The 17,580-nt window shown below is 37.1% G+C and overlaps 2 protein-coding genes across 4 annotated transcripts; both read right to left on the bottom strand.

Moving 5' to 3' along the window:
* Positions 1-562: 562 nt before the first annotated feature.
* LOC103452645 (BTB/POZ and MATH domain-containing protein 3-like) lies at positions 563-3,199 on the bottom strand. The gene is made up of 6 exons (XM_008392170.4): positions 2,800-3,199; positions 2,596-2,725; positions 2,289-2,458; positions 1,898-2,183; positions 1,609-1,778; positions 563-875 (listed from the first exon to the last, which is right to left on the bottom strand). The coding sequence occupies exons 1-6, from the start codon at positions 2,828-2,830 to the stop codon at positions 727-729; spliced, it is 936 nt and encodes a 311-aa protein (XP_008390392.2). The 5' UTR covers positions 2,831-3,199; the 3' UTR covers positions 563-726.
* Positions 3,200-15,058: 11,859 nt separating this feature from the next.
* Positions 15,059-17,456, bottom strand: LOC103452644 (uncharacterized). Of its 3 annotated transcripts, XM_008392168.4 has the most exons (7): positions 17,330-17,456; positions 17,126-17,255; positions 16,822-16,991; positions 16,561-16,716; positions 16,398-16,527; positions 16,109-16,290; positions 15,059-15,370 (listed from the first exon to the last, which is right to left on the bottom strand). In XM_008392168.4, the coding sequence occupies exons 1-7, from the start codon at positions 17,358-17,360 to the stop codon at positions 15,222-15,224; spliced, it is 948 nt and encodes a 315-aa protein (XP_008390390.2). In that variant the 5' UTR covers positions 17,361-17,456; the 3' UTR covers positions 15,059-15,221. The 3 variants fall into 3 exon arrangements, with proteins under 3 accessions (XP_008390390.2, XP_008390388.2, XP_008390389.2); XM_008392166.4 differs by having other exon boundaries at positions 16,398-16,716; XM_008392167.4 differs by having other exon boundaries at positions 16,109-16,278; positions 16,398-16,716.
* Between the last annotated feature and the right edge of the window lie 124 nt (positions 17,457-17,580).

The raw sequence follows: 17,580 nt of genomic DNA, 5'->3' as shown, positions 1-17,580 counted from the left end.
TGATGGATGAAATAGAAACATTGATTATCATGCGGGTGGTTATGTATTTTGAATTATAATAATTCATGTTTGTTAAGTCCAAATGTTTGATTGAGGAATGTTATGCATTTTGGCTTGAACAGACTGTGTTATATGTCGAGTTATAGTGAAATTGAACTATGAATGGCTTGATCCCTATTGAGGGTACGTAGGCAGTCTAACGAAGAAGTTAGATACAGTCATGAAGTGTACGAAAAAATATTATACATCTAGATCTTGAATTATACTTTGTACATATTCCGGAGGCGGGGTATGTTGAGTTACGGGTATTTGATGATGTCACGTGTCAAACCTGGAAGTATGTCGAGATTGGGGCATGACATCAGGTGTCGGCCAGCACGTGCCTTTCCTGGTATTCGAGGAATATCGGGATCAGGGCGTGTCAATACTTCAGGTGCTTTAACCGTTTAGATCTTTGTTTAAAAATAAAGAAATCAAAATCTAACGATTAAAAAGTCTGGAGTACTTTATGCTCTCGAGCACCATGGAAGGAAAAATGAAACCGAAAACAAAGAAAGGTATATGAAGAGCAGACAATGATGTATTTATTCACCACGTAGTCACAAATGATACAATGGTATTCACAAGTGAAATGAATGTGTTTTTAACACCTCATTCGACTGTCTTTACTATTTTACACCCCCAAAGTTTCACACAGCATGAATTTTGTACTATTTTACTATTTGGCTACAGTGCATCAGTAATTCCATGGATAGTGACGTCTGCCTCCACAATGCAAGTATCATTCAACACAATGTATGACTGGTTGAATGATCCCAGAGAAGTAAATCTCATCCATCCCCTCACTGAATTTGAGGCACTGAACCAGTGATTTGCTGCAATCACCAAAAAGGATTATCAGTTCAATAGTATATTGGAAAAAAGGGTAAAAGGGTGACTCCAAGCTAGCAGGACTCTCCAGGAAGGAACATCTATCGTAAACAGCTTTACTCTTACGTTGCAAGGAGTCTGTTTCCATAAGGGTAAAACATGCAAATAGAGTTGGCTACAAATTTTTAATAAAAGATATAACTAGATGAGACTAAACAAATTAAATTGTTGTCTATATACGGTTTATTCTCATGTTGCTGAAAACATTCAGTTGCTTTCTGCTAAATACTAGAAGTTCAACATTTCAAGAGTGCACCAAATGGGCATGCCCTGGACACTGCAGTCTTCAAGTTCAACACATTCTTGAAGAAACACTCAAATGTTTTCAGAAAATGGACAGTGAGGATGACTGATTGGGCTACCCGAATCCCAAAACGAATTAAACCATAAAATCTTTTGCTATGACAAACCTAAAATTGTGAACATTTTCAGTAGGTTGCAATCAGAAATTCTTGATATTGGCTTTCCACTGAACGCAGGTTCAACAGTAAGTATCACCAACATGGTACGCCATCACGACTCAAAACACCTCCAAGAACTAGTCTCATCGTAGTTCGTGGTGGGATTTTAGCATGATGGCGGCAGTAAAACCACCCTTAAATTTTGAATGTTTGTTAGATGTTCTAATCCTTTTTGCTCGTATGATTATGTAGCAGTAGGATTAGGCAAAATCTTTACCTTTACCGGAGAGATGATACTGGCGATACTGCTGATCTAGGATCCGTAGGGTAAACTCTGCATATATTTGACAACCAGGAGGAAGAGATTTCGGTTCGGCTAACGCCAGAAAAAAAGCAAGATGGGTTCCAACACCATTGCCCTTTCCCTTGGGATAGAGCTGCATCTTCCTGCAACAACCACCATCACATTTACAACACTTTCAGATAAACTGCGCTTAAGTTTTCGATATCTTCGAGAGAAATTTCTTATACCAAGAGCGAAGTCTAAAAAGTTTAGTGTTATATACCATTTCTGGTCTCCAACAATGAATGTTTTTGAGTCGTAGGATTCCGCATCTAGCTTTGATACGTTGTCAATGCTCCAAGTATTCTTGTACATAACAGGATCCTTTACCATTGATAGACATTCTCCTTTGCCTTCGCTTCTCTCTTTAGAAACAAAGACCTCTGCTCCCAACACACTAGTGTCATCTATGAGAAATCCATTTGAAGCTTGAGTGAAAGCTTTGTGGGAGAGAAATTGATCGAATCCCCAATCGAGTTTCATCCCATGAAACCGCCTTTCCTTTGGTTCTGAGCAATGCATATTTAAAAAAGATTGGAAAATGAGACGACGCTTCACAAATATGAGAACTATAAGCCCTTTTTATTCGTTGAGTTAAAAGAAAGAAATGGTACCTTGAAGAACGAAGTAATTGCCGTTGTTCTGATCGAGTATAAACAACCTGAAAACAGCATACACTTCCGAAGAAATCTGGGGAGCAGTTGCCCTAGACATTACCAAGTAGAGAGAGATGTGCTCTTTCACATTCCTGTTCTTGTTTCCATTCGGATAGAAAACCAGTTTCCTGCAGCAAAACATCAATTTATAGTACTTAGATTCATATTCCCAAAAAAATAAGAAAACACTAGCAATTAACGCAAGAGCTTATGAGAAAAGGAACAGTAAGAACCTATGCTCAGAAATAGAGAGAAAGGATTGTACCATTTGTATCCTCCGGCTTCAAAGTCCCCAGATTCATATTTCTCCAAGTTGTGTTTGGTGAGCAACGAAATCGATTGTACTTTTACTGTGTAATGGGTTGGTGGTGCATCCGAAATAGTTCTCAGTATCCCTGAAAAGAAACGTGTACATTAGCTACTAATTTCCAACTTCAACACACTCAAGCAAACAGATAAAGTATCTTACCATCTTGGTCATCGAAGTTGAGACTCGTCATATCAACAAACTTGATTTTCCGATAATTCAATACAAGTTACAAAGGATTCAATCGGGTTTTCTGTTCTAGAACCAAATATGTTTTCCTGCTTATAAGGAAAAATTAAAGGTGTATTATTCCTAACTTGCAAGCTTTTAAGGATAGAAATGTTATGCTTTGCTTCAAAAGGGTTGCCATTGTTTCATTTGAAAGGTATCCATCACCTGCTTGTAAGGAAAAATATAGGTGTTATTCCTAACTAGAAAGCTTTAAAGGATATAAATGTTGTAGATGATGCTTTACCGCAATGGCGGAAAGCAATCATGCCTATGTGCCTTGGTGAGGGTTTGATCTCCCCTGAACACTAACAATTGAACCTAGCAATGCTATTGTTTGTCAAGGAAAAAAAAAAGGGATAGAATAGAACCGTCATGCTTTGCTTCAAAGGGTTGCCTTTTTTCATTGAAAATGTATCCATCACCTGCTTTTAGGTGCTTCAAAACACATTGTCCAATTTTACACATATTCTCCAAAAATTAGAAATCAATTAAATGGCTTGAATCGATGAACATATGTTTCTAAATAAAAATGAAAATATTTATCAAATTAGCTTATTAGCAGACTGATGCATACTTACATACATATATATGTATGTATGTATGTATGCATGTATGTATACAAGAATATTAATTAACCTACGACCATGCATGATTCTTGTAATAGATTGACGGTCAAATAATTGGGAGACATCCCATATATTCATAAATAATATTGCCGTTAATACAAAAATTCATGTTAAATGTATTTATAACGATATTTAATTGTTAGAAAAAGAAAAGTATGACAAATTTCTTTTTAATTTTCAAGTTGTTAAAAAAATAGGTAGACAGGTGAAAAAAAAAAGAGTAAACAGGTACACGATTATGGTTAAATAGGTATGCGGTTATGGGTATGGTTAACCGTTTATAAACAGTTATGAGTATGAGTATACCCGTTTATGTAAATACCCAACGGGTAAATGGTTATGCGGATAAAAACTTTAACGGTTATGAGTAAATAACCGCAGTTACCCGCCCGCCATAACCGTTGCCCATCCCTAGTTTAGCATTGTCAAGAGGGTTAAGATTACACAAACAAAACAAAGTTTCGGCTATAGACAAGAGATGTTAGTCGTATGACATTACTAGTCAAGACTCGGTATATTTGGCGCTCAACCATATTTTTGAGCAAAAAATGCATTTCAATCATTTTTTAAACAAAAGCACAAACTTGAGCCCAACATAAATTCAAAGATAAAAATGCCTTTCAACCACAAGTCATTTGGTGGGAAAGGATTGCTGCTCTAGGGTTCTATAGAAGCGCCACATTTAGTACAAACCATATCGTGGACGCAGAACTTTCATTCATATTCATAAGTCAGTTAACATCATTTTAGCAACATTGAAACTGAAGACAAGTAGACTGCAGTGCTTTTGCAGCTCCGAGGACAGTGACATTGGCCTCCACTATGCAAGTATCATTCAACAAAAACCCCTTGCCTGCATGTTTGAAAGTGTCCAGTGGAATGAAACAAGACCAACCAAAACTTTAATCCGCGACACTGAACCAGCGACTAGCTACATGGACACGGAATAAATCCTCATGTTATATGAGACTATATACATAATTAAACATTGAAATAGGACAAATTTACCTTCAGAAGACTTGTTCAAGGAAGGGATTTATCTAGAATGCGCAAGGAAAACTCAGCAAACACTTTAGAATCACGAAGGTCTTCTGAACCATCCAATTCCAAGTAAAGTGAAATACGAGTACCCTTCTCATCATAATTTCCTTTCGGACAGAGCTGAATCTTCCTCCAGCGACCATCAGAAGAGGTATATGAGAACATTTCAAGATTCCATTAACCTTTCAAGTTTAAGAAAAAGGAGCAATTTTTTACATTAGAAGCAAAACTACAACTTGACACCTTAAGGGATAATGTAAACATTATGTACGTACAAATTGCATATGTACTTCAAACCTCTTAAAGTATATCCATCTCTTTTCAGTTAGCTGAAAATTGACTTCAGCAAAGAAAAGGTATTGATAAGATAGAAAATTGAAAAGCTATTGGAGATACGATTACTGGTCTTCAGCAATTAAGAGTTGTGAGTAGTAACTCTGAGCATCTAACATTGAAAAGTTCTCAACCTTCCAACCTTCCAAACATGCTTGCACTTAACAGCATCCTTGATCATTGATAGACGATCTCCATTTCCTTTTCTTCTTTCTTTACCAACAAAAATGTCAGCTCCAAATACATGTCTTCCATGAGATATCCGTGTTGAATTGTAACCTTGTCTTGGCCCAAGACAATTGATCCGGCCCATACACAAAGAAAGATCCATGCACATGCTACAGAGTTCTAGCAAAGTTCAAGTTGGTGGACTGCATGCATAAATATCTAAGGCTTTTGTAGAAAGATCTAGAATCTTGTAAAAATGTGTTGTTGTTAAGCCTTAGCTAGAAAGTTCTAGCAATGCCAAAGTTGGCAAACCTTGCCTATGAATAGGTGAGGTGCTAAGCTATGTGATGTAACAACTAAGAGAGGAAGTGAGAAAAAGAGTGAAGTGAGGAGTAAGAAGTGAGAAGAACTAACAAAGCTTCTAAGAGTGAGTGTTTCCTCTTGTACTAAGTTTGTGTGAGAATAAAAATTGTGTAATACTTTGAGTGTTTTTTCTTTCTCTTGCCTATCAAATTCCGTTGCGTCATACTCTTCTTTGTGAGACAAACATCTCCAAAGTAGTGAAGCATTTTTAAACCCCAACAAAGTGGTACCATAGCTATGGCTAGCAACGCTATGGCAGTCTTCCAAGTTCTAGTGCTCGACAACAACAACTTCGATAATTGGAGTATCAAAATGAAGGCCCTTTGGGGAGCACAAGGTGTATAGGAAGTTGTGGAGAAAGGCTACACTGAGCCAAAAGATGAAGCTGCTATGTCCCAACCCTAGAAGGTGAGTTTGAAAGATTCAAGAAAGAGACACAAGAAGGCTCTCTACCTCATCTGCCAAGCATTATATGACAATGGCTTTGAGAAGGTCTCGAGTGCAACCTCTGCCAAGCAAGCATGGGAGAAGCTTCAAACCTCTTACAAAGGAGCCGAACAAGTGAAAAAGGTTCGTCTTCAAGTATTAAGAGGTGAGTTTGAATCTCTACAAATGAAAGGGTCTGAATCAATCTCTGATTATTTCTCAAGAGTCTTAGCCGTTTCCAATCAATTAAGAGACAAAGAAAAGTTAGAAGATGTTAGAATTATGGAGAAGATACTACGCTCGTTGGACCCCAAGTTCGAGCACATTGTCGTGACGATTGAAGAAACTAAAAACTTGGAAGAAATTAGTATAGAGCAATTAATGGGTTCGCTACAAGCATATGAAGAGAAACATAAGAAGAGGCAAGGAAATGATGAGCAGCTCCTTAAGACACATGTCTAGCCAAAGAAGAAAGAAGAAAGCTTCGACAACGAGAGAAGCCAGTATAGAAGAAGTCGTGGCCGAGGTCGGGGATGTGGACATGGGCGTGGACGTGGTTGGAACTTCAACAACCATAGCAACTACGAAAGAAGAGAAAGCTCAACAAAAGGTAGTGGAAGAGGTCGCTCAAACTTAAGGTATGAAAAATCTCAAGTTCAATGTTATAATTGTCAAAAGTTCGGACATTATGCTTGGGAATGTAGAGCTCCAAACATCACACTTGATGCGAAGGTCAATTATGTGAAAGAAGAGAAAGAAGAGAATGGCGTTGTAAGTATCTTTGATATGCATAGAACAGTGCCCTACACACACCCGCCTGAAGGTAATACAGTGACCACTAGATACGCACAAAACCATTGAACATAGTCTTTCTAAAACATAGATACATATATTTCAAAAGCATCTTTATAGTATAAAGTTATCCATCATCTATACTATAAAGAAGGGTGTGAAAACATGTTCTAAATAGTATATCGTCATCCATCAGAAACTCTACAAAGAACATGGGTTTGATAGAAAATATGGTATTCCAAAATATTTTAAGTAAGCAGAATATCTTATAAAACGTTTCATAAAATATAATCAATAAATCATGTTTTTCATGTATGCATTTCTACTATTTAAAACATGCAATTTAGAAGGGGTCCACTCACAGATACTCCATCATCGTAAAGCCGTACGAAATAGGAATGTCCGGGATGATATTCGATAGTGCAGTCATAATCACTGATGAGTTCCATCCATCTTCTCTGCCTCAAATTCAAATCCTCCTTAGTGAGGACATGTTTTAGGCTCTTGTGATCAGTGAAGATGCGGCACTTTTCGCCGTACAAATAGTGTCTCCAGATCTTTAGGGCAAAAACTACTGCTCCGAGCTCCAGATCATGAGTAGGATAATTTCTTTTGTGATTCTTGAGTTGTCTAAAAGCATAGGCGATAACCTTCCCATGCTGGATCAGAACCCAACCCAAACCTGACAGAGATGCATCAATGTAAATCTCAAACTCATCACCATCGTTTGGAAGAGCAAGGACGGGAGCTTGAGTAAAACGCCGTTTAAGCTCCTGGAAACTCTGTTCACAATTCTCATCCCATTCGAACTTGACCCCCTTACGAGTTAACTTAGTAAAAGGCAAGGCAATTGTTGAGAAGTCCTATACAAAACATCTTTAATAGCCAACTAGACCTAGAAAACTTCTCACTTCAGTAACGTTTCTCAGTTGCTCCCAAGTAGACACTGTTGAAACCTTTTGAGGGTCCACACTAATTCCCTCAGCAGACACTACATGTCCAAGAAAACTAATCTGGTTAAGCCAAAACTGACATTTACTGAACTTAGCATACAGCTGATTGATTCTTAGGCTTTCCAGCACCATCCTCAGATGTTTCTTGTGCTTGGCAACACTTTTGGAATAAATTAGAATGTCTTCAATAAACACAATCACAAACCGATCCAGATACGGTCTAAAGACTATGTTCATCAAATCCATAAATGCTGCAGGTGCATTTGTTAATCCAAAAGGCATGACACGGAACTCGTAGTGTCCATACCTAGTGTGGAATGCAGTCTTCGGCACATCTTCTTCACAGATCAGTAATTGATGATAACCTAAGCGAAGATCGATCTTAGAGAATACCTATGCACCTTTCAGTTGGTCGAACATGTCATCGATCCGAGGTAGAGGATAACGATTCTTCACCGTCACCCGATTCAACTGTTTATGTCACATCCCAGACCGACTCCGCCGTAGCATGATATTGTGCGCTTTGGGTCACGCCCTTACGGTTTTGTTTTTGGGAACTCGTGCGAGAATTTCCCAATGGGTCACCCATCCTAGGATTACTCTCGTCCGAACTCGCTTAACTTCGAAGTTCCGATGGACCAGTGATTTCCCAAAATGCCTCACGTTATAGGAGGTGGACATGTACATATAAGGCACATCACCCTCTCTCCGTTGGTATTGTAACATCTCACATTGACCAATAGAGAGGGGGTGATATACCTTATATGTACATGCCCACCTCCTATAGCATGCAGCCTTTTGGAGATTCACTGGCTACGGATCCCATGGGAACTCCGTAGTTAAGTGAGTTCGGGCGAGAGCATTCCCAGGATAGACGACCCAATGGGAAGTTCTCATGTGAGTTCCCAAAAGCAAAACCATGAGGGAATGGTGAACCCAAAACGGACAATATCGTGCTACGGCAGAGCCGGTTTGGGATGTGACAGAATGGTATTAGAGCCATTCTGGGTGGATTGTAACATCCCACATTGACCAACGGAGAGAGGGTGATGTGCCTTATATGTATATGCCCACCTCGTAACTACATGGGCTAAAAATCCCACACATCCTTTATGCATCAATTTAGTCGCATGGATAGCAGAAATGATACTGTTAGGAAGGATTCGTCGCTCACCTTGAAATGTGACTGACGGTCGTCCAGGCCGATTGAATGTCACAAACTTCTTCTCGGCATATGCATTCATTAAATGGCTTACGTCACACTTGGATGTCGGCCAACACGTGGCCATTCCGTTGTCCTCCGGACATCGGGGTTGGGGTGTGTCACGATTTCAGGTCTTCAGCAATTAAGAGTTGTGAGTAGTAACTCTCAACATCTAACATTGAAAAGTTCTCAACCTTCCAAACATGCTTGCACTTAACAGCATCCTTGATCATTGATAGACGCTCTCCATTTCCTATTCTTCTTTCTTTACAAACAAAAATGTCCGCTCCAAATACATGTCTTCCATGAGATATCCGTTGGAAGCATTAGTAAACGCTTTAAGAGGGATGAATTGATCAAAACCCGAATAAGGCATAATCCCATGAAAACACTTTTCCTTTTCATTGACGTCTAGTTAAGAAATGCAACATGAAAATGGATCAGCAAATTAAAAGCAAGACTAAGAAAATATGAAAAAGAACGAGTTGTCACTCCACTAGATGAAATAAACATGACGATGCAATACCTTGAAAAGCCAAGTACATCCTTTCTTCTGATCAAGCAAAAAGAACCTGATATCAACATAAACTTCCCAACCAGTCAGGAGAGATTTGGCCTGCCACATTTCTCGTCTCGTCTTGTTTCCATTTGGGTACAGCACTAGTTTTCTGTGACCAAACAAAATATAATTGCAAAATATTGTTTTTTTTGGTGCTAATTATTGGGTTTTTTTTTTTTTTTTTTGATGAACGACTTGAAGAATAAAAATATATATATAATTGCAAACTACCCAGATCGAGTTCCGGTGAGGTTTTTTTTTTGTTTTTTTTTCAGTGATTTTTGTTTTTGGAAGTGCCATTATACTGGGAATTTAATAATGCACTTGGAATTTGGAAATATGGAAATTTATCCTTGTTTATGATCTTTTGGTTGATTAGAATTTCTTAATTTGTTTAATTTATTCACGCATTTCTGTTGCTTAATATTTGTTAAAGATTTAATTATTATTCTATTACAATTTGACATTGACCCTATTGAGAGGTGATAACGTTTTAGTGGCTGAGAGATTTTGATGGATGCATGCTTTGAAATGACAAATTTTTGGTTTGTGTGGCGAAAGAAGGTCAATTTTTAATTCATGTGGATTACGTATGTGAAGAATCTTCGACATTTTCTTTCTGAAGTTGTTATTATCTTATGTGGTTTGATATTCACTTTCAGGCAATTCTTTTTTTTTTGTTCAAAACTTTCAAAACACGGAAATAAATTTAAGTTTTAACATGATGGTTCCCATTATCACCTCGAAGAATTGTGTATCATTGATCGATGTTTTTTTCATTGCATTTCGTGTACAGATCTGATACACTCGGGAAGAATTGATTATTTTAGGAAGATTTTATCGTATAACCTCACATGTGCAATCATAAAGTGGCTTAATTTAAGTACAAGCGACACGGTTAGACTTGATTGGAAGCATTTTTGAGAGGGTGGATAAGATGTCAAAACTGATTAGGGTGTTCTTTTTATGTCTTTCTGCAGGGGAACATTGAAAGATATTCCTGGATAGACCTGCCTGAAATGGAAAAGAAAAAGTATGTTTTAGTTGTCACAGTTCTCTTCATTTTCTACAAGGTCAATCTTTCCTATGTCAAGAACAAACTTGAATGCAATATGGCACCCTAGTTTTACAATTTCACATCGACATTTGTAAATGAAACTTTCTAGGATATAAGAATTTCGATATTCTTATAGGTCAGTAAAGTTTCCGTCTCTAGGTCCTTCTTCCTGGTTTATGTGACATAATTATAGGAATCCTGAATATATAACTCTTCGTTCTTGTATAACAGAGAGCTTGGCTTCTGTTACTCGCTCTGTGTTCTGAGGATCTTTTTTGCTTGGATGAATTTCCTTTATCTGCAGCTTTGTATAATCCCAATGTTTTACTTCTTGGACAATTTTAGGGGTGGTTTGGGAGTGCTGCTTATTCTCACAGCACAGCCGCTTATTCTCACAGCAGCTTTTTTTCAAAGCACAGCAATACCAAACTAACCCTTAGTGAACGACGATCCTCTCCGGATCCTCTTTGTGGGGATCCTCAAATCGTGTCTGTTCATCGTATATCGTACTGTTAGAAATTATTTTAATACTTTTATTTAAAATTAAATATAAACAGTATCTAACGAAAACTGACCACACGATGTACGATGAACAAATATGATTTGAGGGTCCCCGAAATTCTCACAAAGAGGATCCGGAGAGGATCCTCAGTCAATTTTAGCTGCTTGTTTATGCATTCTCACTTTAAGGAGAATAACCTCTATCCCGTGTTTCCTTGTTTCTTCTAAATTCCTAGTTCCTAGGGATATGTCTGTCGGACAGTTTATCCATATCTTAAGCAGTAGGCTTCACTTGACCCCAAGGAACGCTCTTTTTGTTTATGTGAAGAACACTTTACCTCAAACAGGTAAAGAGCGTGTTGTCATCCATTCGACCAGTACAATTTCGCGCATGAATCATGTTTTCGGAGTCACTTTAACACTTTATTATGTGTATTTCTTTACGGCCAGTCGCTTGGATTCCATCTATGAAACTTACAAGGAGGATGACCGTTTCCTGGATGTGTTACAGCAGCGAGAAAACCTTTGGCTAATCTTGCCATCTCCTCCCCTAATTATCTAATCGCCTCGTCCCTATCAGAACAGGCATGTGAGGCCCGCTTCACTCTGTATTATCATGTTCTTTGTATATTTGATTCATTGTGAATTCTGTAAAGTTCACAACTTTTATTAAATGCAACATTTTCCAATTCAGTATTGTCTCATTTATCTTTCATGTCCCAATATATTTCCAATCTTTTCCTCTGTAAACAACCAAATCGAAGTTCAACGAAAAAAGAAAGGATTTTCTGCGATGTCCCAGAGTATGGGATACTGCGTGTGCTTTAACCGTTCAGATCTTTGTTTAAAAATAAAGAAATTAAAATCTAAAGGTTAAAAAGTCTGGAGTATTCTATGCTCTCGAGCACCATGGAAGGAAAAATGAAACCGAAAACAAACACTACTACAAAAGAGGATATCACTGGCGGTGTAAAACCAACAAGAAACACCAATTACTGTCGGATTTTTGGTAAAAATCTGACATTAAATCATGCAATGTCGAATAGAGGAACCGACACCAATACTACCATCACCAAAAGGGTAATGATGTCGCTTAGCCCCCTTAATCCGCCACCAAGAAGCAAAGTAATATAAAATAAAAATGAGATATTAGCTTCACATCCTTCTTTTTGTTACTCCATTGATTAAACATTTTTAATTTTTTTATCAAGGTCCTTAGGTATTAATAACATCATTAATTATTTGAATAATAAAATATTTTTATTTTTAAATATATTCCTTTAGTGTTAAAAATGTTACAATTAGTATATTTATATTTATGGCTAAATTCTTAATCATATATTTTTATTTTTAGTTTGTACCTATTTTTAATTTGCAAATATGTTTTAATTTGTACCAATTTTCTTTTCATTTTTTATTTGTACCCATATATTAGTTTCTTTTTGTGCCCATCTTTTTTTTAAGTTTTATTTGTGTTTGTACCCATGTGTATACCGTCACGTGACATTGTATATTTAATCAATGATAAAAGAAAAATTACATATGGTATATTTATGTTTTATGCCTAAACTTTGTATCATATATTTATATTTTTAGTTTGTACTCACTTTTAATTTGCAACATTTTTTTAAAATTTGTAGTATTTTCTTTTTAGTTTTATTTTGTACCCATGTTTTAAATTCTTTTAGGGCCTATATTTTTTGAAAATTCATTTGTACTCATAATTTTTTAATCTTTTATATATACCCTAATTTATTTATAATGTACCCATTCTTCTTTATTAATGTACCACTTTGTCATATGTGAAATGTACCAATTTTTTTGTAAAATGTACCAATTTTTTTAACACTATGGATACATTCTTTTGCCATTTATTATTTCTTATTTTTACATAGTTTTTATCCATTTATTCAATCAAAATGTTTGAACTCTTTTTATTGTAACCGTTTCTAATAGTATTATAATGAGGGATTTTAAATTTATATGATTTTGAATCTCATAAAATATCAAACAATTAATGTCAAAACTATAAAAATATAAATATTAATAGTAATATAATGAGGTGTACAAAGTCAATGGACTTTGATCAAACTTTGAATACCATTAAGATTTTAATCAAATAATGTTAAGGATTAGGGACCGCATCCAAAGTATCCCAAATAAAAATGAACAACAGCGTCGCTTAAAAGCGACATCGGCTCTTACGTCGCTTATAAGCGACATGAAAATCTGATATGATAGCAGTCAAAACCGACCTTAAGTAACAAATACACAATAAAAATATCACACTTACTGTCAGTCCAAACCGACATCACGTAAGTTAAATAAATAAAATAGTAGATCTATTGTCGGTCGTAACCGACATTAACTAACATCTCCATAAATAAAATAATTATGATGTTGTCCATAAAATCACCAAAACTTCACTTCTTTGAGGCTAGCTCTTCACTTCTTTTTCATTTTCTTCTTAAACAACCAAAAAAAAAAAAAGGATCATCATCACCATACGCTGGATTTGACCAACCATTTACCAAACCTAGTAACCTCCTGACCACCTGAAGCAATGGATTACAAAGAATGTGATTGAAAAAATAAACAAATACACAAAATGTCAGCCAACTCCGGCATGAAAGCACATAGTCGTTAATACAGTTTTATCCGGGTTTGGATTGCACTTCGGCATATTGGGCACGACTGAAGATCTTGTCTGCATTTGCAGCATGTCTGCACCGAAAACATAACACTAAGAACACGGTACTAAAAATATGATCGTCTCAACTCATCTTGAAACTATAGTTCAAAAATGTACTTGATGCCCGCAACCAAAGGCCATGTCTTTCGGATTCGTAAGGCAAATGGGGCAAATGTCACATCCCAACCTAGCCCCCATCACATCCTAGGCTCTACTCCGCCGTAGCACGATATTGTCCGCTTTGGACCCCAACCATGCCATCATAGTTTTGTTTCTAGGAACTCACACGAGAACTTCCCGAGGGGTCACCCATCCTGGGAATGCTGTGGCCTTTTTCTCGTTTAACTTTAAAGTTCCTATGGAACCCGAAGCTAGTGAGTCTCCAAAATGCCTCGTGCTATAAGAGGTGGGTATGTACATATAAGGCATAGAAGATCCACTCCCTTAAGCGATGTGGGGTCTAACAGCAAACCTGTTCATCACCATATAAACTGTTAACCCTCAAGAGCGCTACAAACCCATCAAAACAGTATTTAGAGGTGGCAACTGAGAAGTTTGCATACATGATTATCATAGGTTGAGTTGGGAGTAGGTGGAGCTGTACCGACGGAACTGCTATCTCCATAATAAGAAGGAACACTTGGCTCGTAACTGGTATGGGAAGGGTTCGTGAAAGATGGCAAACTGAAACTGGTAGCACGGGAAGTTTTTGAGCTGCTAAAAGATGATGCTCCATACACAGGAGGGGGGGAGAGGAACCCTCTGGGGAATATTGCCCTTTCGGCCACTGCCCATTTCAAGAAGAAGAAATTTTGTAAAAAAATTACGTAAATACAGGTTTTCAAAAAGGGTTTAGAGATGAGAAATAAGGACTACATTGTTACCCCAATATATTGAGCTCTATTGCTGCTTTTCTCTGACACACTGATTGAAACGCACTTGGCATCGAAATATTTGGACTTCACGTCGGTTAAAACCGACACTAAGTCAAGTAGTCTGACACACTTACTAAAAGGCAAGTGGTGTCGAAATAGGAAAAAAATGTGTCGGTTAAAACCGACGTGAGCCTGATAGACTTGATGAAAATGGAGTCGAAATAAGAAAATTATGCCTCGGTTCAAACCGAAGCAAGCCTAATAGACATGATAGTGATTGCAAGTTGCGTGGAAATAAGAAAACATTGCATTGGTTCAAAGCGACACCAATACTTTATGTCGCTTAAAAGCGACACTATTTTTTTAAAGCGACACCATTATTTAAAAATTATTAAAATGTATGCCGGTTATTATAAGTGACATTAAATGTTTATGTAGGTTAAAAGCGACATAGACAGTTTATGATGCTTACAAGCGACAGTAAATCCGACGTCATGTTCAGTAGGTGTCGTAAATGTCTTGTCCGCCATTATATTATATTAAAGCGACATCACCTATGACACAATAACTCCATTTTGTAGTAGTCAAAGAAGGGTATACGAAGAGCAGACAATGATGTATTTATTCACCATGTAGTCACAAACGATACAATGGTATTCACAAGTGAAATGAATGTGTTTTTAACACCTTATTCGACTAGCTTTACTATTTTACACCCCCAAAGTTTCACATAGCAGGAATTTTGTACTATTATACTATTTGGCTACAGTACATCAATAATTCCATGGATAGTGACGTCTGCCTCCACAATGCAAGTATCATTCAACACAATGTGTGTCTGGTTGAATGATCCCAGAGTAGTAAATCTCATCCATCCCTTCATCGAATTTGAGACACTGAACCAGTGATTTGCTGCAATCAACAAAAAGGATTCTCAGTTCAATAGTATATTGGAAAAAAGGGTAAAAGGGTGACTCCAAGCTAACAGGACTCTCCGGGAAGGAATATCTATCATAAACAGCTTTACTCTTACGTTGCAAAGAGTCTATTTCCACAAGGGTAAAACATGCAAATAGAGTTGGTTACAAACTTTTAATAAAAGATAGAACTGGATGACACTAAACATATTAAATTGTTGTCTATATACGGTTTATTGTCATGTTGCTGAAAACATTCAATTACTTTATGCTAAATACTAGAAGTTCAACATGAGTTTCAACATTTCAAGAGTGCACCAAATGGGAATGCCCCGGACACTGCAGTCTTCAAGTTCAGTACATTCTTGAAGAAACACTCGAATGTTTTCAGAAAATGGACTGTGAGGATGACTGATTGGGCTACCTGAATCCCAAAACGAATTAAACCCTAAAATCTTTCACTACTGACTAATTGTGAACATTTTCAGTAGGTTGCAATAAGAAATTCTCGATATTGGCTTTCCACTGAACGTAGGTTCAACAGTAAGTATCACCAACATGGTATGCCATCACAACTCAAAGACCTCCAAGAACTAGAGTCTCATCGTAGTTCATGGTGGGAATTTTAGCATGATGGCGGCAATAAAACCACCCTTAATTGAATGTTTGTTAGATGTTCTAATCCTTTTTGCTCGTATTATTATGTAGCAGTAGGATTAGGCAAAATCTTTACCTTTACTAGAGATATGGTACTGGCCATACTTCTGGTCTAGGATCCGTAAAATAAACTCTGCATATATTTGACAGCCAGGAGGAAGAGATTTTGGTTCGACTAACGCCAGAAAAAAAGCAAGATGGGTTCCAACTCCATTGCCCTTTCCCTTGGGATAGAGCTGCATCTTCCTGCAACAACCACTATCACATTTACAACACTTTCAGATAAACTGTGCTTAAGTTTTCGATATCTTCAAGAGAAATTTCTTATACCAAGAGCGAAGTCTGACAAGTTTAGTGTTATATACCATTTTTGGTCTCCTGCAATGAATGTTTTTGAGTCGTAGGATTCCGCATCTAGCTTTGATACGTTGTCAATCCTCCAAGTATTCTTGTACATAATAGGATCCTTTACCAATGATAGACACTCTCCTTTGCCTTTGCTTACCAATGATAGACACTCTCCTTTGCCTTTGCTTCTCTCTTTAGAAACAAAGACCTCTGCTCCCAAAACACAAGTGTCATCTATGAGAAATCCATTTGAAGCTTGAGTGAAAGCTTTGTGGGAGAGAAATTGATCGAATCCCCAATCGAGTTTCATCCCATGAAACCGCCTTTCCTTTGGTTCTGAGCAATGCATATTTTAAAAAGATTGGAAAATGAGACGACGCTTCACAAATATGAGAACTATAAGCCCTTTTTATTCGTTGAGTTAAAAGAAAGAAATGGTACCTTGAAGAACGAAGTAATTGCCGTTGTTCTGATCGAGAATAAACAACCTGAAAACAGCATACACTTCCGAAGAAATATGGGGAGCAGTTGCTCCAGACATTACCAAGTAGAGAGAGATGTGCTCTTTCACATTCCTGTTCTTGTTTCCATTCGGATAGAAAACCAGTTTCCTGCAGCAAAACAACAATTTATAGTACTCCAACGCAGCTCCAAAAAAAGAAGTAAACACTAGCAATTAACGCAAAGCTTATGAGAAAAGGAACAATAAGAACCTATGCTCAGAAATAGAGAGAAAGGATTGTACCATTTGTATACTCCGGCTTCAAAGTCCCCAGATTCATATTTCTCCAAGTTATGTTTGGTGAGCAACGAAATCGATTGTAGTTTTACTGTGTAATGGATTGGTGGTGCATCCGAAATAGTTCTCAGTATCCCTGAAAAGAAACGTGTACATTAGGTACCAATTTCCAACTTCAACACACTCAAGCAAACATGTAAAGTATCTTACCATCTTGGTCATCGAAGTTGAGACTCGTCATATCAACAAACTTGATTTTCCAATAATTCAATACAAGTTACAAAGGATTCAACCAGGTTTTCTGTTCTAGAACCAAATATGTTTTCCTGCTTATAAGGAAAAATTAAAGGTATTATTCCTAACTTGAAAGCTTTTTAGGATAGAAATGTTATGCTTTGCTTCAAAAGGGTTGCCATTGTTTCATTTGAAAGGTATCCATCACCTGCTTGTAAGGAAAAATA

The sequence above is a fragment of the Malus domestica genome, chromosome 13 (assembly GCF_042453785.1).
Source record: "Malus domestica chromosome 13, GDT2T_hap1".
Lineage (NCBI taxonomy): Eukaryota > Viridiplantae > Streptophyta > Magnoliopsida > Rosales > Rosaceae > Malus > Malus domestica.
Note: the sequence above shows the minus strand (reverse complement) of the source record. Positions and strands in the feature narration are given on the sequence as shown.